The sequence below is a fragment of the Podarcis muralis genome, chromosome 11, assembly GCF_964188315.1.
Source record: "Podarcis muralis chromosome 11, rPodMur119.hap1.1, whole genome shotgun sequence".
NCBI lineage: Eukaryota > Metazoa > Chordata > Lepidosauria > Squamata > Lacertidae > Podarcis > Podarcis muralis.
Genome location: NC_135665.1, coordinates 1,841,325 through 1,861,468, shown reverse-complemented (window position 1 = coordinate 1,861,468; position 20,144 = coordinate 1,841,325). Strand labels below are relative to the sequence as shown.

The 20,144-nt window shown below is 42.7% G+C and overlaps 1 protein-coding gene across 8 annotated transcripts in view; it reads right to left on the bottom strand.

The window, feature by feature from the left end:
• Positions 1 to 20,144, bottom strand: part of SMC5 (structural maintenance of chromosomes 5) — a 76,238-nt gene that overhangs the window by 46,938 nt on the left and 9,156 nt on the right. For 6 of the 8 annotated variants that reach the window (XM_077935943.1, XM_028748083.2, XM_028748084.2 and 3 more), the window contains exons 3-8: positions 15,653 to 15,705; positions 15,334 to 15,496; positions 14,172 to 14,306; positions 3,967 to 4,107; positions 1,886 to 2,047; positions 424 to 495 (exon numbers count right to left, since the gene is read on the bottom strand). In XM_077935943.1, the coding sequence (XP_077792069.1) occupies positions 424 to 495; positions 1,886 to 2,047; positions 3,967 to 4,107; positions 14,172 to 14,306; positions 15,334 to 15,496; positions 15,653 to 15,705 (726 nt within the window). The remainder of the gene's footprint in view (positions 1 to 423; positions 496 to 1,885; positions 2,048 to 3,966; positions 4,108 to 14,171; positions 14,307 to 15,333; positions 15,497 to 15,652; positions 15,706 to 20,144) is intronic. The other 2 variants (XM_077935944.1, XM_028748088.2) reach the window with 2 other exon arrangements.

The window sequence follows — 20,144 nt, the reverse complement described above, 5'->3', positions numbered from 1 at the left end:
ATCATTCTCTCTAGTACCAAACTTGGGTGACCCCTGGCCTATTAGCTTAGAAGCAAAACAGGATCATACAAAATCCAATTGGCTTGCATTGCTGATCATAGGTTACCTGCACTTTCCAATTCTGGGATGCCTATTTGCTGGTCTACATAATTTTTTACAAGGTCATGACCTTTTATATCTAAAGTGCTATAGAAGCAAATGACGCTAATGACTGCAACTATTTACCTGGAAATATGCTAGAATCTAGCAAGTAAGAAAGGCAGGGGTCACTATTACAGAATCCTCAATATTGGCATTTACGCTTTTGGAATAAAATGAATGCCTCTGTCAGAAAATTAAACATGTTATAAAATCAGCACAACATGGGAGAAACGCAATGGGTTCAAATTACTAAAGTTTTAAGATAAAGGGTAAAAAACTTACTTCTTTGTCTTTTGACTCCAAAGCATCTTGATGCTGTTTACATTTCTGAGATGTTTCTCTGATAGCTGCAGCCTATATACCAAAAGCATTTTTAAAGTTAGAAATCAGCTGTAACTGTAATAAAAGAATCTAAGGCAGTACGGACAGGCGACTTTTCTACTACACCATGGATTAAACTGCATATTGTAACAACTATTTCTGGAGAACAATCGTTGCCTCTTAATTAAAGGCTGAACACACTACCGTTAACAAGTATATAGTTGGCAGTTTAAATAACTGCAGCTTTATGGAATCAACTTTTGAGATTCATAGAATCATAGAGTTGGAATAGACCACAAGGGCCATCGAGTCCAACCCCCTGCCAAGCAGGAAACACCATCCGAGCACTCCTGACATATGGTTGTCAAGCCTCTGCTTAAAGACCTCCAAAGAAGGAGACTCCACCACACTCCTTGGCAGCAAATTCCACTGTCGAACAGCTCTTACTGTCAGGAAGTTCTTCCTAATGTTTAGGTGGAATCTTCTTTCTTGTAGTTTGGACCCATTGCTCCGTGTCCGCTTCTCTGGAGCAGCAGAAAACAACCTTTCTCCCTCCTCTATATGACATCCGTTTATATATTCGATATAAAGCTGGATACATGTATAAATTTTGCCATTTGTATCCTGATGCCTCAGTTGTAGCTCACTTCACATGTAAGTTTCTTCCTGTGGGGCATCACAAACTTCCACAGCAAGGCACCGAAGGCTGGCTACAGATCAATGAAACTCAAACCACTCCCTATGGGTGGATGGATAAGGGAACGATGTTTGGCCACACTCATTATGAGCTCTGCAGCTTGAACCAAGAACCTCAGTCTGAAGATGAGACCTACCTCAGTGGTTGGTCCTGGGCTCTCTATATGTTCATCTACTTCAGGTGCTGAAGGGAATAGGAGTATACAAAATCAGGCCCTGCTATTGGCAGGTAATATGAAGTCTCTGCGCTGGCCAATCTCAGCATAAATACTAGGAGTTTGGCCTTTGCCTTTGATAGATCAAGAGAGACATTATTTCTCTCTTTGTTGCATTTCAGGTTCTCCAGCTTAAGGCACTGACTTCATGGACTCTGAATTGGAAAAATTCAATGAATTCCAATAAAACAAGCCAGAGCCCCAGCCAGGCCCTGACAGAGCCCAAGCTCTGAATACCTAATTTTGGACTGCAAGTTATCCCCAGGTGAAATAGCAAGTTAGGATGTCCTTAGACATTGCACTACCTTCTTTGTGAGGCATACTGTGATCTGGATGATGTCATGAAGCTAGACTATGTAGAACTTTCTGTTCCGATTCTACTCCACTGACTCCTTTCTAATTCTTTGCTCATTAAAAGTGTTTTCGTTTTACATTACATAGGGTACCTTCAGCTACATGTCTAAACTACTTGTATGTCCATGAGACTTACAAAGGAACTCTTAAATACATACTTTCTCTTGGATTTTGTTATTCAGACTTGCACACTGTTTCTCAGCCTCTTGGATCTGATGTGTCATGGGAGATTGTGATTTTCTTAGTGCATTTAATTCCTCCTTTTGACGATCTCTGTTTTGTTTCACCTGTTCATATTGCTTGCGGACATCTTCATATACCTAGGAAGGAATGCAAGCAAACAGATTTATTAATTTACATTGTTTATTCAATGCATTTATATACCACCTTTCTGCCAAGGCACCCAATGTGGCTTACAATTATAAACCACTAAGACAAATTATATAACATGTAAAATGGAGGAGGCAGCAGTCTGAATGAACAGGCCCTGGTGTTGTCTGTGAGGACATTACATCTCTGTGCTCGATAGCCCAAACAAGTCGTCTGAAGTTTCTGCTTTGTTCACCATTTAACCTGTCAGGAAATGCAAACATGTCCCTGTTAGATGGACTGGAGTTGGTGAATAGTTCCAGGCAATTACTTTTGATATCTGTCCATCTATGCTTAAGGAGGGCAGGTCTATCTCATGGAATGGGAGCCTGTGGCCCTCCACTTCTTGCAGAATTACAACTCCCACTTTCCCTGACCACTAGCAATATGGGCTGTGGCTGATGGGAGCTGATGTCTATCATCCAGAGGGCAACAGGTTCCTTATACTTAGTCTAACTTTTAAATTTCTATTTTGTTCTTTTATTCTAATTGAGGATAGAGTGGGGTGTGGGGAATGCTATAAAAAAATATCACCATAATGTCCTAGTATGGCACTAGTATGGCTCACAGCTAGACTAACTACTGGCAGCTACAATAAGAGAAATAATTGTGTCTTTGTCAGGATTGCTATGTCCAGACATGTCTGTAGGTTTAAGACCTCCTGAGCCAATGAAAGACTATGCAGCAAGAGCACCTCTGGGTTGTGCTCAGATGTGCTTGATACACAGTCTGGTGTACTCCAAGCTACTGAAGTGGACTTATGCTGCCTCTACCACTCATAGTGACTATTTCACCTCTTCTATAGGAGGTGGGTTTGTATGCCGCCTTTGTCTGAAGAACTCAGGGCAGTTCACAGCATAAAAATACAAAATAAGAACACAAAAAGCAAGAACAAACCCATAACCTCTCCTCCCATAAGCACATTTAAAAGAACCTAGAATGTTAATCAGCCCAAGCCCTGGTTGAAAAGGAACATTTCCACCTGGCAGATAAAGATGTATGATGAAGGCACCTCCCTGGGAAGAGCAGTCCACAAACACTGCAGAAAAGGCCCATTCTTGTCTTGCCACCCTCTGGACCTCACACATGGAGGGGGCACATGAAAAAGGGCCTCAGATGTTGGTGGCAAGGTCCAGGTCGCTCATGTGGGGAGAGGCTGTCCTGAACCGTCAATTTAAATATCCTGTAGCTACTCAGTTGATCTTTGGATTCTCACTTTGGAAGACTTCAGTCATGGAAACAGGAATCTGTAACATGTGGAGGAGGGCCCCAGGTCCTCCCTCACTGATCTAGGCCACTGTCCACTAGTTTTCAACCCAATGGCTACAAACTAGCCCAGTGGCTACAAGCATTCTTTAAAAAGCATGTGGGTGGGGGGAAAGATGGGAGATTTTCAGAAATATCAATTCCGCATCCAATAGTTCCTTCTTAGCCTTTTCTGCACTCCTACAGAATTACAGCATACAAATAGCCCTGAATGCTCTCCTATGAAAAGCAGCTAGACTTTTGAAGACAAATCCTTAAAGAGGTTATTATATAAATTTAAAGAATATATACATTCTATGGCCTTTGCAAATCTGACTGGGTTTTTTGTTGTTCTGTTGCTGTTTAAAGATTCCTTAATATGTTACTGATGTTACTTGTAAGCTGCCTTGGAAAGATCTGTATCTTGAATGGCAAAGATATTAATAACAGTAATAAAGAAATAATGTAAAATGCAAATCATCTTGTCATCTTTATAATAATTGTGATTTATTTGTTTTCCTCTTCTATTTCTATCCACTTCTACAATTCATTCAAGTACACTTGTTACATTACATTTGTTTTTGTTTTCCCCCAAAAGTCTAAAAGAAAAGAAAAAAGAACTTACCACCCAGGGCCTTTTTCTCTCAAGCATTGCAATTAAATCCAGATGGCGTTTATGTTCATGGTATCGCTCCACATCTTGTTTATACCTTTCATTTGTTTGCTTCATTTTCTCTAGGTTGCTATGTTTCTCTTTACATGAATTCTGTCAGAATATGTATTTCAAGTTATTTAGTTGGTTCAATTAAATTGCACAGTGGTGCCCCGCAAGACGAATGCCTCGCAAGACGAAAAACCCGCTAGACGAAAGGGTTTTCAGTTTTTGAGTTGCTTCGCAAGACGAATTTCCCTATGGGCTTGCTTCGCAAGACGAAAACGTCTTGCGAGTCTTGCGATTTTTTCCCCGCTCCCCCCCCCTTTTTCTAAGCCGCTAAGCGCCTTTTAGCCGCTAAGCCGCTAAACCACTAATAGTGCTAATCCGCTAATAGGGTTGCTTCGCAAGACGAAAAAACCGCTAGACGAAGAGACTCGCGGAACGGATTATTTTCGTCTTGCGAGGCACCACTGTAATTGTGACGTGCCCTATTTGAAACTCAAATACACAAGAATTAGTATTTCTATCAAATTAGCACCTCACTTCTCTAATGGAAAATGGATCTTACTTGTCAGAGTGCAAGTCAGAAGCCCATATACAAAATGAAGGTTTGGTATCAACAGTAATCTAATCTATCAAGAAACAATGAAATGTTATATGCTTTGCATTAGGTCCTCTCAATCCGTGCAAATGGGAGATAGCAGGGTAGCAAAGAGGTATTCCACAGCATTTAACTATGATTCTGTTCCAGTGATATCTGCTGCTGTTGCTGAATATTTAAACTATGCATTTCCTTTTCCTAATATGGAATCAAACGTGGTTCATAATTCAGCTATAAGAACCAGTAGATAAATGAACAGTGTAGACAAAACAACTGGGACTTTAACATTTCTGTCAGCACAATGAAGGCGAGCCATGTTCCCACTTGAGAAGGACTTGAAACCAGAGAATCAGAAGTCAGCAAATTGTTAAAGCATGAACCCTGGTTAGCCTGAACCTCGTTAACAATCAAGTCAATGTAACACTAAGTATATAAATTTCATTTAAATATTTGTACCCCAATTTTCTTTTCTAAAGCTAGGCAAAGTGGCTAACCAAAAGTACATACCAATAAATACAAAAATATCAGAATCTATATACACACAATAATTCAATCACTAAATAAAGGAGTTTGAACTACGCTAAACTCATGAATGACTAATCAAACAGTAAAACTAAAACAACATTTCAGTTACACAATACGACTATTTCACCAGGAAAATACAGTATATCTAACAACCTCAGGGGGCAATCCTATACTGTACTTGAAATCTGCAGATGAGAAGCTGTAGGATACAGTGAAAGCCAAAGATGCCCCTGGAACTTCCGAGATGCCACTGGAATGGTACCCGCCATGCCAGCAGCCCTGCAAGTGTCTTTCACTTTCAAGATCCATTCCATCCCAGATGCTGCACAAATGAGCCTTTTGATTTTGAGCTGAGGCATCTTAGAAGGCAAATTAGAAGGGAAGCCTAGCCTGACTTGGCTTCAGCTGGCCTCAGAAAGAGACCCAGTGGCGAGAAAGGGAGGCTGGGGGCCCCAGCACTGCCTGATCACTCAGATTGGGAATGGGGATGGGGCTGTTGAATGGTTTCTTTAAATGTAAAGGTTCATCATTGTTCCACTCGATGTGTATGTCTTTAAGGGGCCAGAGCAAGGGCCAGAGCAAGATAACGAGACCCAGTTTTACAGCTGTGAAACATAGCAGGTGCTGCTGAGTTGTATTTGATTAAGGTGTGTCAGCATTTGGGTTTAGTATATAAGGAGCAGCACCTAGCTCTCCCATTACCCTGGGGTTTGGGTTGGTGGTTGGGTCTGGTTTGGTTGTTAATGTATTTAGTGTAAATGGAGTTTTTGTTTTTCTTATTAAAACCTTGTTTAAGTTATTTTTGAGTCCTTTTCATTTTTAATGCATGATCTCCCCAGCAAGCTATCTGCAGCGCTACCATACTGCAAATAGCCAACATCTTTGGTTATGGGCCCAGCTGCTGAGTGGATGACTGCATATTTTTGGACTCTGAGAAAGGTTTGAAAACTCCTTCTCCTGTTAGTGTAGTTTTTGTGGGTCTGGAAGAGTTCCAGAATGGTTGACCGGGTTCCTGAAGCTGAGAAGGCTCTGGTCTTCCCACAGCTAACAGATGAGAACTATAGTTTATGGTCTTTTCGGGTGGAGGCGCTTTTGACCTCTAGAGAAGTATGGACCTATGTAACTGATGACCCTCCTAACCCTGTGACTAATGCTTGGTCGAAAGGAGATGCAAAAGCCAGGGCGATAATTAATTTGGCAGTCAGCGACCAGCAAGTAGTCTATATAAGAAATAAGAAAACTGCCAAAGAAATGTGGGACAGTCTTGCAGCAGTGCATGTTAGAAAAGAGTCAGCATCTGCATTGTCGTTTTTCAAGCAGTTGTACCAGACGAAGTTGCAGCCTGGTGGTGATTTGGCAGCACACTTGAGACGTCTGGAGGCAATACGCGGCGAATTAATTCGAAGGGACATGGTGATACCTGATATTCAGTATGTTTTTATCATCCTTTGTTCCCTTAATGAGGACTTTGATGGTATAGCTAGCCAGATATCTGCTGTTCCACCAGCACAATTAACTGTGGAAGGGGTAACGGCAAGATTAATGGGCGAGTTGGATAGAAGGGAGGCTTGTGCCATAAGCACTCCTATTTCCAGAAAGAATGAGGAACGCCATATGCAAACCTGTGGTGATACAACTGCATTTAAAGCTGCAAAGCGTTGTTGGTTCTGCAATAAGCAAGGACATTTTGCAAAGGACTGCAGAGCCAAAAGAAAGCAAAGTACTCCCAAGTCTGTTTCTGTTCGTCAGTCACGGTTGTCAGCCCAACAGCAGACATCGTATAGTAAAGACAGAAACGAGCCGCGAGCTTTTCATGCTTGGACTACAAATCGTAAAAGAATTAAAGATGCCAAGTGGAAGTCTTTTATTATAGACTCTGGAGCATCTCAGCACATCTGCAATGATCGAAGCTTGTTTATTTCTTTCGAAGAGGAAATTGGTAATGTACATTTAGCCAATTCACAAGTCTTGCAGTCGCTTGGCAGAGGTACTGTTAAACTTGACTCTTTAAACATTACAATAGCAAACTGCATTTACTGCCCGTCAGTGGACAATTTATTGTCAGTAAGGTGCTTTGCTCGTCAAGGCATAACTGTGCGTTTCTTAAAATCAATGTGTGAGTTTTTTGATGGGAACAAACGTTTATTGTATGCCCGGGACTCTGATGGTTTATATAGACTGTATTTTCGCACCTGCTCCCAATCGCCTATAAATTGCAGAGCAGCACAGTCAAGCCAGGGGTTGAGGAATGTAAGGCCTCATTCCGGGTGTGTCCACGAGGCGCACAGAATTCTGGGACACCTGAATTTTGCTGATGTAATTAAGACAAAGAATATCGTTAATGGCCTCAACTTAAAACCATGTAAATTCTTTATGCAATGTCTATCCTGTTGCAAGAATAAGATTAAGGTTGCACGCAAGGGTAGGTGCTCAGATAGGAAAGTAACTGAACCATTTGAGCGTGTACATTGTGATTTAGTTGGGCCACTCCCACCATCATTAGGAGGTTCTAAGTACTGGCTTACTCTGATAGACCAGTATAGTAGATACTGTTGGACTTATGCAATAGCTGAGAAGTCCCAAGCATTTGAAAAGTATAAAGTTTTTTGCAACTGGGTAAAAACGCACTTTAACAAACCAATTAAGAACCTGTTTTCTGACCGGGGCGGGGAATTTGTTTCTGAGGATTTTGAAAAATTCCTGGAAGCGCAGGGGACTACTCATGAGTTATCTTGCCCCCGAAGTCCCTGGCAAAATGGGCTTGTTGAAGTTGTGCAGCGTGACCTACAGGCAGGGGTTAAAACGTATCTACATGATGCTAATCTGCCCAAAGACTTTTGGGCTGAAGCACTTAATGCATTTTGTTACGTTAGAAATCGCAGTTATCATACTGGTTTAGATGTCACCCCCTATGAGAAACTGTTTAAAAAACGCCCTAATCTGAAATACCTCCGCATTTGGGGTTCAGATGTAATTATGCATTATCCTGCTAAGCAAAAATTGGGTGAACGTAGTGTCCAGGGAAAATTAATGGGCTACCAGCAGGGGGCGTACAGAATTTACATACCAGCAACTGGCAAATTTCATATTACCAGAAGCATGATACAAACTGTAAATTGGAATGGAGTTGCTATCTTCCAAGATACTGATGGTATAGATAATACTGAGGAAGAAGAGGAAGAAACAGCAGAAGAAGCAGCAGGAAATAGTGCTTCTGAATTAATGGGAAAAGACAAAAAGCCTGTTGAGTCTGATAAATTGTTTGATGATTTAAAGTCACAGGCACCCGAGGGGAGGTCAGATTCTCTTGAGTTTTCTGACCGTGAGCTTAGCCTACAGGCACCTCTTCAATCTGACAATGATTTACAACCTGAAACTAGTGGTTTACTTAGTCCCATTAAGTCTGAGAAGTCTGACTCTCCTTCTGGACTGAGACGTTCAGATAGAAAGAGACAGAAGCCACAACGATTTGCAGATGAACATTTTAATACTGTGTATGCCAATAAGGTAGTTTTTGAGCCAAAAAGCTACAGTGATGTTCAGAAATTACCTAAGCAACAAGCTGCAAATTGGTATAAAGCTATGAACTCCGAGATAGCTTCTTTAAAAGAGCATAACACTTGGTCTCTTGTACCACAAACCCCAGATATGAGACTTATTGATTCGAAATGGGTTTATAGAGTTAAAACGAATGACAAAAATGAAGTTGTAAGGTACAAAGCAAGATTAGTTGCTAGGGGTTTTCAACAAATTCCAGGCGAAGATTATGATTTGTGTTATTCACCAAGCGTAAAATATGAAACAGTTAAGCTTTTGTTAAAAGATGCATCACAGCGTGGACATTCCGTTTATCACCTAGATATAAAAACTGCATATTTGTTTGCAGATTTAAAAGAACAAATTTTTATGCGTGTTCCTGAAGGCATAGACGCCGCTGAAGGTTTGGTATGCAAATTAAACAAATCCCTTTATGGTCTGCACCAAAGTGGAAGGAATTGGCACCAAACTTTAGCAAAAGAATTGCTGGATATTGGTTTTTCACAAGGAAAGGCAGACAATTGTGTGTTCATAAAGGAAAGGGCAAACTCTGTAACAAAAATATGTGTGTATGTAGATGACGTATTAATTTCTACAAAAACTAAACAGGAATATGAACAGGTGGTATCACAGTTACAGAAGAAATTTGATGTAGTGGAATTAGGCATAGCTAAAAATTACTTATCCATGCAAATTGAGAAAGGCAAAAATGGATTTTTTCTGGTTCATCAAACTGCAAAAATTGATGATCTTGTTGAAATGCTATGTTTAGAAAATGCAAATGGGAAGGAAACACCTATGGTGTGTGGTTTCACCTTTACAGGTGAAGACAAGCCATTTCCTAACAAAACTTTGTATCGTTCTGCTATAGGCAAGCTAAATTTCATTCAAAGAATCTCAAGACCAGATATAACTTATGCTTTTCACTTTCTGGCAAAATTTGTGGAAAAGCCTACTACACAATGTTTCTCTGCTCTTAAGAGAGTGGTAATGTACCTTAAACATACCAAACATTATAGGTTGCAGTTTACAACATGTATTGACAAAGGTTTTGAAATTTTCTGCGATGCATCTCATGCAATGGAACAAAATAATTGCAGGGGTGTGTCTGGTATGGTGTTTTGTTATAACGGTTGTCCATTTGAATGGAAGTCCCAAACACAAACCATTATTTGTCTCTCCACAACAGAAAGTGAATTGTGTGCATGCATTCAGGCCACTCGTGATGTAGAATGGTATCTGCAAGTGTTTGCAGACCTACAGATGCAAGTAACACTACCAGTAAAAGTTTACCTTGATTCCCAGAGTGGACTTGCTATCCTGTGCTCAGAGACCAATACGCAGCGCACTAGAGTCTTAAGGTTACGTTTAGAATTTGTAAAGCAACTAATTGCTGATGAAATGGTTGTATTTGAATATGTTCCTGGTGACAGTCAGATTGCGGACATTTTTACAAAAGCACTTCCAAAGGTTACACATGAAAAACATGTACAAAGTATGCTTTCTGTTTTTGTTCCACAATGATGAACCGCAGGGGAAATGTTGAATGGTTTCTTTAAATGTAAAGGTTCATCATTGTTCCACTCGATGTGTATGTCTTTAAGGGGCCAGAGCAAGGGCCAGAGCAAGATAACGAGACCCAGCTTTACAGCTGTGAAACATAGCAGGTGCTGCTGAGTTGTATTTGATTAAGGTGTGTCAGCATTTGGGTTTAGTATATAAGGAGCAGCACCTAGCTCTCCCATTACCCTGGGGTTTGGGTTGGTGGTTGGGTCTGGTTTGGTTGTTAATGTATTTAGTGTAAATGGAGTTTTTGTTTTTCTTATTAAAACCTTGTTTAAGTTATTTTTGAGTCCTTTTCATTTTTAATGCATGATCTCCCCAGCAAGCTATCTGCAGCGCTACCATACTGCAAATAGCCAACAGGGGCAGGTGTCTCAAGTTCATCAATGCTGCTTCCTGGAGGTACGAAGCACTCAGTTAGCAGAGGGTAGAAAGGGAGGCAAGGGGTGCTGCTGAGAAGCCTACCAGGCAACATATTAGGCAGGGGGTAGGCTAAAAGAAAGATCCCTTGGGTTGCCAGGGCATCCAAAAAGACATGCTGGCTCATGGAAGAACCAATCCATTTGTAGCTGGCAGCTGTTCTACTTAAAAGCAATTCATGTGAGCACTTGGGAGGTAGAAAAACTAAACAACATGCAGTGATGCCAGGTGTCTCCATAAATTTGTCATTGAGGATCACACACTGGATGGTGCTATGGGATAATCATATCTGGCAGCTTTGGTGCTGGGGATAGGAGGGCATAATTGGGGTGTCTGTCAGCCTGAGTGCATTGTCTCCTCCTCCTAGCTGACATCAGTGTGCAACATTAGCACACTGGCCATGACTGGTAGACTTTAACAGTGTTCCTATTAAGTGGCTGTATCTGCCATTTTAAAACCATTTGGGGATTTTTCAAGCTTTGTTTTCCCCTACCCTCCCAGGCTGAAAACATAGGATATGGCCATTGTTGGTCCTTCTTAAATAACCCGGCAGTAAAAGCAGCAACTACTAGGCCCTTGACCACCTTCAAAAACCTCCTTACAGTAAAGGGACATGGCAAGAGGAGGGTATCCACAATATACAAAATACTACTCCAGAATCTCACACACATCATCTCAATCAAAAAGCAATGGGAGCACAACATAGGGTTAAAAAAAAAACCCAACCCAATGGACTAAACTGGTCTAAACCTCCCTTTAAATCCATCTCAGCTAAAAGAAAGAAACTCACATTGAAGCTTATCTATAGATAGTACCTAAGACTACAAAAGATGGCTCTTACACACCCAAGAACCTCATCAAAATGCTGGAGAGGTTGCAACTCTACAGGCACATACCTCCACATGCAATGGGATTGCCCCCAAACCCAACCCTTTTGAACATAAGTTACTTTGCATATTTTTGGGGACTTAACAGCTACTAGAAGCCACCCCAGAACTGAACCTATTGAATATGTTCCAAGACTATAATGCACTCTCACACCACAAAGAACTCATAAGCCACCTACTCTCAGCAGCCAGGAGCATCATAACACTGGAGGGACCTGTCAGGAGTGAACATGGACCACTGGTACCAAACTGTAAGGGAAACATCCCTACTAGAAAAGCTAACCAATAAAAGCTAACCAATAAAAGCTTTATTACATACACAGCCCAACAAGACAACAAGAACCCACCGACAGCATTCGAATCAACATGGCTAATTTGACCCAACAACTCCTCCCCCTGAAACATGCAAACAAAACTCACTGCAGTCAGCTGAAGGCAACCAACCAGGCCCTGCCCCCCCCCCCCTTCACTGCCAATGACAACCAAGAAATGAATATAAAGAAAACCTACCCACATGATGCTGACACAAAAACCTGGCACATACACTATGTAAAAGAATGGAAGTTTACTACCCCCCTTTTCTTCCCCCCATCTCCCCCAACCTTATATTGTCTAAACCATTACTGTCTCATGTTGAATATAACTGATCTTTAGAAAGGACTGAACTGAAAGCAGAGACGCTTTATGTACTTATGTTACCCAAGAAAATTTTTAATTAAAAAAACCTTTTTTTTAAAAAAGGCAGTTGTTGGTTTAGTGGGGGTGTAAATTGCCTCATCCTCCCCACACTGGAGTATAGGACTGCTCTGCCTGCCAGTAAAGCTGAAATCCATACCCATTTACATGGGAGGAAGTTCCAATGAACTCCATGGGACATACTTCTGAGTAGACATGCATAGGACTGGGCTGTAATATACCTCTGCCACCAGCCAGGATGCCAGAGGCCATAAGAAGGCTGTAGTGTCTGTCTGGCAGGAAGAACAGAGCAAGAGCTAACAGATCTAGCTAACAGATGGGGCCAGGAAGAGCAGCTGCTCCAGTGCTTTCCTCCCTCTGTGTTCTGTTTTCTTTACTGCTAAGTTTATTGGATTGTAACAGGGACTGTCTCACCTTTTAATCTCTACAGTTCTCCTAACATTTCAGATGTTTTGTAGGTGATAAATAATTACAGGAATAAAAGTCACTAATTCAGAGAAGCAAGAAAATATGTTAAAAATCAAAAAGGAAGTTCTTCCAGAAAGGCAGTGAGTCAGATCCTTATCTCCCCCACCTGCTGTGGGCCAAGTTTGATAAGTGGGTGGGACTGCCGCCTTGTCAATCTCCTCACATGACAGTTATAGCAGGTGACCTACACAGGCAAAAGCACAGCACTGTGCAAGCCCCAAGGGTGGACATTTGGTGGCTGGCATTTCGAAAGCCTGGTGCCAAGCAATGTGCAAGCTCTGCTGACTGGCTGGCTGTTGATGGCTGCAAAATGCCATGCATAAGGCTTTGCAAGCACCAATGGCCCATGCATAGACCCTTCTGGCCTAGCTGCAACTTTACCTGCCACACACCTGACATCATATATGAGCTCAGGTGTTGGGCAAGTTGGGAATGGTTGGCCAAAATAATCTGGCAAGCCAAATGGGAAGGTTTGCCTCCACTATATTAGGGGAACAGTTTACCTACGAGATTACCTTACCCCACATGTGCCCACTTGACCTCTTCAATTGGCAGAACTAGCACTACTACAGGTGCTACATAACACCCAATAGCCATTCTACATTGGTAAGACCCTGATCATTTAATGTGGCAGCACCTGCACTTTGGAACTCCCTGCCTACTGAGATCAAGAAGGCTCCTTCACTGGACTCTTTTTGGCACCTGCTAAAGACATTCTTGTTTAGACAAGCCTACCCAGATGCCTAGAAATTTGAGGTAATTTTAATATGTTTTTGTATTTTAACTTCTGTATGTTTTAAAGTATGCTTGTGATTTTTTCTCTGTCTTATTATCTTTGTGTAAACCACTTTGTGAGGGGTCCTCCCCCCATCAAGCAGTATATAAAATTTATAAAATAAACCAACAAACAGATGTAAAAATCCCAAATGCCTCTCCCTGCTCTCAGCTGTGCTGGCTGCTGCTCAGACTTCTGCTCAAACTGTCTCTTGCAGTTACCATGGATTTCTGCCACACTGATTAGATAAAGGGCACACAGAAACCCAAACAAATTTATTGAAATATCAACACAGCCAGTTGCAAAAGTAAGTATAATTCCTATTTAGTCAGTTTCTAAAACTGAAGCTCCAGCCTGTTCTTCTAAGAAGAGATAGGAAAGCAGGACATATGAAATTCAAGAGAAAGAGAGATGAGAAATAAGAACCTTGGTAAGCAAATTATAAATAGTAGGAGCAAGGAATGAAAAAGCAGGATGGGCAAGATAGTATCTGCATCTCCATGTTTAGCATGGACTGGGCTGCTGATTCAAAAATAGCACCTTTGCTCTGACTAAAATCAGAAAGCAGCACCCCTAACCTCTGGTCCTAAGGAAGGGGCCTTCTGCTATCACATTCTCCTCTTAGAACAGTAAAACTGTTGTGAATTTATTTTAAAAGTAAAAAAGAGTGAGAAAAACTTTCTCATAAATATCAGCCACGTACCTCTAGTTCTCGCTCTCGCTGTCTAAAGTTTTTCAGATCACAGTGATATTTGTACATTTCTGGAGGACCAACCGATTTCTCTGTGGCTTCAAGTAGTTCAACCTTGGATAATTTTGCAAATTCTCCAACTTTGTCCTGCAAAGCAAGAATCCAAATACCTATGGTGCTTTCTGTAATAATGTAATACACTTTGTAGCAAAAGGTACTTTTCAGACCAATGTAAAATACAGTGGTACCTCAGGTTACATACGCTTCAGGTTACAGACTCCACTAACCCAGAAATAGTACCTTGGGTTAAGAACTTTGCTTCAGGATGAGAACAGAAATTGGGCTCCGGCGGCGCGGCGGCAGCAGGAGGCCCCATTAGCTAAACTGGTACTTCAGGCTAAGAACAGTTTTAGGTTAAGAATGGACCTCCGCAATGAATTAAGTACGTAACCAGAGGTACCACTGTATCAATTGTACTAAAGCTTCTTAATTACAAGCACCTTCCTCCACCACCATCCTCCCCTGGTGTGAGCACATTTGTCACTCAGGCAGGGGATTTTGGTAACAGAAAATCCTTTAGCATCTAACCAGCAGCTACCTGTTGCCAACTCTCCACCCACCACTACTTCTGGGCTGAATGTGTGCACAAGAACTTGGAGAAAAGCTAGTAACAGAATTCTGTATGCAAGAGGCAAAGACAGCTTCAACTGCCACTGAATGGCCTTCTCAGGTCTCATAAAGTTCAGAAGAGCAACAGAGGCAAGTTGTTCAGAGGGAAGACTGCAATACACCTCTGTGTATTTCCCACCCTTACAGAGCACAAGATTATACCCACAATTTTTGTCCTGCAGAATTTCAAAGAATAATTCTTGAAGGCACAGATGCTGATTTTAGGGCTCTATCACTTCAAGGAAGTAGACAAATAAAGCAAAATCATTTATTTAAATGTCTGAAACAATTCTGATGAGTTGTACATGATCATAAAGAACTAGAATTTTTTCATAATTTCTCCCACTGCATCAAACAAAAGCCATGTTCAAATCCATATGTATTTTCTGCATCTCTGACATTAATTTTACTTTACCACAATAATTTTGCTCTTCCCTTAGCATACGATCCTTTAGAATTTAAAATGAAGAGAGAACAATACACTCTCATAAAAATTACTACATACCTGTGGAAGAAATTGGCACAGATTGCCTACTTGGATATTTAAGGCTGCAATTTGATCTTCTACCATTTTGAGAGTGGACGGTTTCTTATTAATAAACCAAGCAGACTGGTTGTTTGATACAGACATTTCCCGTGTGATAACAAGTTTGGATGGTTTCTTAAACCTAAGAAGGAGAAGGGAAAGTGTTTTTTAAAAAACCAGCCATGAAATGCTGGTTAAAAATCTGGTATGTGGCAGCTTCTCCCTGCAAAAAAGCCAGTAAGATAATTTATTTAAAACATTTAGACCAAACAGAAACAGAAACAAGATTGTTACTCACACCTCAATTTCAACAACTGCTTTGTTAGTACCCCGCTTCACATAGTGACCAACCTAAAATTAAAATAAACAAGTATTACTAGATTTATCTGGCAGGGGAAGAAACCAAGAATAAAATATTAATTACTGATAGATGCTAAAGAAAGAGGCGAATTCTCCCTGCCGGATATATGAGATTATATTTTGAAGCGTCTTCTCCTTGCTGGTTAAAGGAACGGATATCATTGGGAAACAGCTGCATATTAGATCTTGAACGACGCAATAATAGATTTGGTTGACACGCTTAACTTAAGGTTAAAGTTCATAAAGCTTTTTTGAATCATGTTATAAAGAAACCGATGTATGAAGTATGGGATAAATATAAAAAATTATTAGAACATAAAACACCATGATGGCTCTCTCCTCTTGAAGCAATATTGGTGGAAAAAAAGAAATATGAGAAATGACTGGCCAACATATAAAGAATCATTAACAGAAGTAGATCAAGAGTTAAAGTTAAGGAGGTTTGAAGACGTAAGAGAATTAGTACCCGATTGGTTGCAATATCAACTTAATGAAGTGTTTAAGATGGATAAAAAGAATGGTTTTCTAAACAAAACCTCCCAGTTCGAAAGGGAGCTGTTAGAAAATAAAACTACCGGTAAGTTAATTTCTAAAATGTATGAACTTCTATTAGACTGGCAAACGAAAGACGAACAGGTCAAAACGGTTATGATTCACTGGGTTAAGGATTTTGGTTGTATCACTGAATTAGCAGCATGGGAAAGATTAAGGACAATAGAATTAAAATTTACAGCCTGAAAGAAAATTATCTGAAAATAATGTATTGTTGGTACTTAACTCCTAATAAATTAGCTAAAATGTATAAATCAAAAGTCTAAAACATGTTGGAAATATAAATAGAAAAAGGGCATGTTTTATTACATATGGTAGTCATGTAAGATGATAAAAGATTTCTGGGAAATGATATATAATGAATTGGGGAAAATGTTGAAAATAACTTTTTCTAAGAAACCAGAAGCTTTTCTTTTAGGTATTTTAGGTCCAGAGATCCCAAAGGAGCAAACGAAATTATTCATGTACGCGACCATGGCTGTATGAATGCTGTTAGCCCAGAGATGGAAAGATGGCACAACTCTGACCAAGGAAGAGTGGCAGATAAAACTGATGAACTATGCCAAGATGGCATGCAGGAAGAATTAGAAACCAGGAAGAGACTGACTTTAACAAAGAATGGGGAAAGTTTATAATTCATTAAAAAAATTACTATAAATTTGAATTATGGATAAAGGACTTATAAAAATAGAGCTACGAAAGAGATGCAGAGGGGGAAATCATTATATGAAGATCCACAAAGGGGGTAAGGGCCTGGGGCATGTGAGTCTCAGGCTCCCCACCCATCCTAGCTGATGACACAAGAGGGTGGGCTTCCCTTCAGATCCACAGATCTCAGCAACTGCTTTGAAGCAACTGTAGCAGGAGTAATCTCACTAGGTGCAGAACTGACATAAAAGAAGACAAGAAACTTGAGGGAAATCTCTGGGTACCATGAATTAAATGGAAAGATGGCAATACATTTCAAATTAACCCACAGGCCTTCCCATGTCTTAAGAGCAGGGGTCCCCAAACTATGGTCCACAGGCTGGATGTGGCCCTAAAGGTAAAGGTACCCCTGCCCGTACGGGCCAGTCTTGCCAGACTCTAGGGTTGTGCGCTCATCTCACTCTATAGGCCGGGAGCCAGCACTGTCCGCAGACACTTCCGGGTCACGTGGCCAGCGTGACGAAGCAGCTCTGGCGAGCCAGTGCAGCACACGGAACGCCGTTTACCTTCCCGTTGGTAAGCGGTCCCTATTTATCTACTTGCACCCGGGGGTGCTTTCGAACTGCTAGGTTGGCAGGCGCTGGGACAGAGCAGCGGGAGCACACCCCGCCGCGGGGATTCGAACCGCCGACCATGCGATTGGCAAGTCCTAGGCGCTGAGGTTTTACCCACAGCGCCACCCGCGTCCCTTGGAGCCCTATAGGCTCATAAATCCAGCCCACCGGCCGAAACGCCCCTTCAGCGCATGGGGACTGACTGAGTAGTCCCCGCAGCACTGAGGTAAACCCAGCACAGCACGGCATTTCCTTGAAAAGAACGTTCGCACGAACACATTCTTTTCAACAGAAAGGCCTCACCGCATTTACCTCAGCGCGCAGCAAGGCTTCCGTGGCTTCCGCTCCTGCAGACAATCGGAAGCCGCAGAAGCCTCACCGTGCAGGGACTGACTGAGCGTGTTCCCCATCTCCGCCACCCGTGGAAAGAGGAAGGAAGGAAGGAAGAAAAAAGAAGGGAAGGGTGTTGATGGTGGTGGAGGAGGCGGCAGCAGTCACCAGTGATGTCGAGAAGCCATCAGCGTGCTGGAAAACACCAAGCGCCGCTGGGGGGCAAGACGACGGTGGCAGCAGCAGCAAGCAAGACTCCCGCCGGCAGTGCTCCCCGCCGGCTGCTTGTGTGCAGACTCATGCAAGCCGTCTTGCCCCGCCATACGGCTCAGTCCTCGTGCCCAGGCAGGCGGTGCTGCAAAGCCGGGCTATGCCTCTGCTGCTGAAGAGCCGCAGCCCCACTGCCCTGCAGTAGGAGCAGGAGGGGTGGGCTGGTGGGGCAGCAAGACCACAGCCTTTTCTCCCCTGCCAGCGAACAGAAACAACAGCAGCGGCAGAGCATTGAACCGCAAGGCTGCCTTTTGCAAAAAAAAAAAAAGCGGGGGGAAATGGTTCCAGTTCAAGTGGGTGGAAACACCGGGCTTGCTCGCTCTTGCTACTGCTGCCAGACAAACAGGGCCGGCGGGCGGGTGTCTGTTTCTTTAAGCAGCAGCAGCAGCACCTCTTCTGCTCACTCCTCCCCTCAGGGGAAGCCCAGCCACCACAGCCAAGCAGAAGAGGGAGGGGATCCCTGCCTTGGGGAGAGGGGAAAGCCCCCTGCAGGAGTCCCGGGATGGTGAGGAGCAGGAGAGCCACCCATGGCCAGAGAGAGCGCCACCTCACCCTGGCCATGCCGTCAGCTCTGGCGCGCCTACAGGGCCGCAATGTGGAGTTTGTGATGCACCAGGCGACAATGACAATCAGGTACAACTCGTCGCAGGGTGCTGTGGACATGAACATGGGCCGCTCCAGCATCCTCTTGCGCCACCACCTCGAGCTCACCTTCCACGCGCCCCACTTCTACCTGCGCTGCCTGGGCAAGAACGGTGTCTTCGTCAACAGCGCCTTCCAGAGGAGGGGTGGCCCAGCCCTGCAGCTGCCCCCCCCCCAGCAGTGAGTTTGGAGTCGTGGGGACGGGCGACACATGGGCAGGCCGCGCCATGAGGATCGGGGGGTAGGGAGACGCGCAGGCAGGCTGGAGTGTGGGGATTTGGGGTTGGAGGACAGGCATGCAAGCTGGGGGGGTGGGTGGGGGCTAGGGAGACACGCAGGCAAGTTGGGTCATGAGGATGGGGCTTAAGGAGACACGAATGCTTAGGGAAGCACATGCATAGGCTGGGTCGTGGGGAAGGGGGTTAGGGAAACGTGTATAAGCTGGGTTGTGGGGATGAGGGTGTGTGCAGGCAGTCATGTGTATAGGCTGGGTTGTGGGGGTGGGGGCATGGAAGGCCTGCATGTAGACTGGGCCATGGGGGTGAGGGAGATCCATGTGCAGGCTGGGTTGTAGGAATGAGCATTAGCGATATTGACCATCTCATTAGGCAAAAGCAGACTCATACTTCCCACTGAAATGCTTATAAGTTTATGCTGATTAAAATCATTCTTCATTTTAAATATTGTATTGGTTTTCCTGTTTTTTGTGCACTACAAATAAAATATGTGCAGTGTGCATAGGAATTTGTTCGTATTTTTTTCAAATTATAGTCTGGCCCCAACAGTGTCTGTTTAAAAAGTTTGGGGACCCCTGTCTTAGAGTCAATTAAAATATCCAGGAAGGGCATATGATATTGACATTCATGGGCCTCTAAACTCAGAATACATTCCAGGCTAGTTCCTCCCTATCATGTTGCCTTTCCCAGAGCTGAGTACCTTTCCCACAGAGATCTTTCAGACAAGTGACCCGCCAAATACATTCTTTTTTTTTTTTTTTTTTTAAATATTTTATTAAGGATTTTCTTGTTTTACAGAAGTGTAGTGCCTCATATATATTTTTCCCCATGTAACATTTTTACAAATCCGTTTCATTTGTTGAGGCATTAGGGGGAGAAGAAAATAAAAATAAAAATAAAAAAAGGAGAGAAAAGAGAAAGGGGGTGGAGAGAGGGAAGATGGATAAGGGTGGGATTGGGTGGCGGTGTTTCTATTATGTTTAATGTATGTAGAGTTTGGTGTCAGCGTGCTTGTGTTGTTCACTTGTGTTCCTTTGGTGGTGAGAGAGGTTGGGGTTGGCCTAGGGTGTGATTGTTTGCTTGTGATTGGCTGTGGTGATCTTTGTTTTCGTGTGTGAGTGAGGTGGGTGGGTGTTTT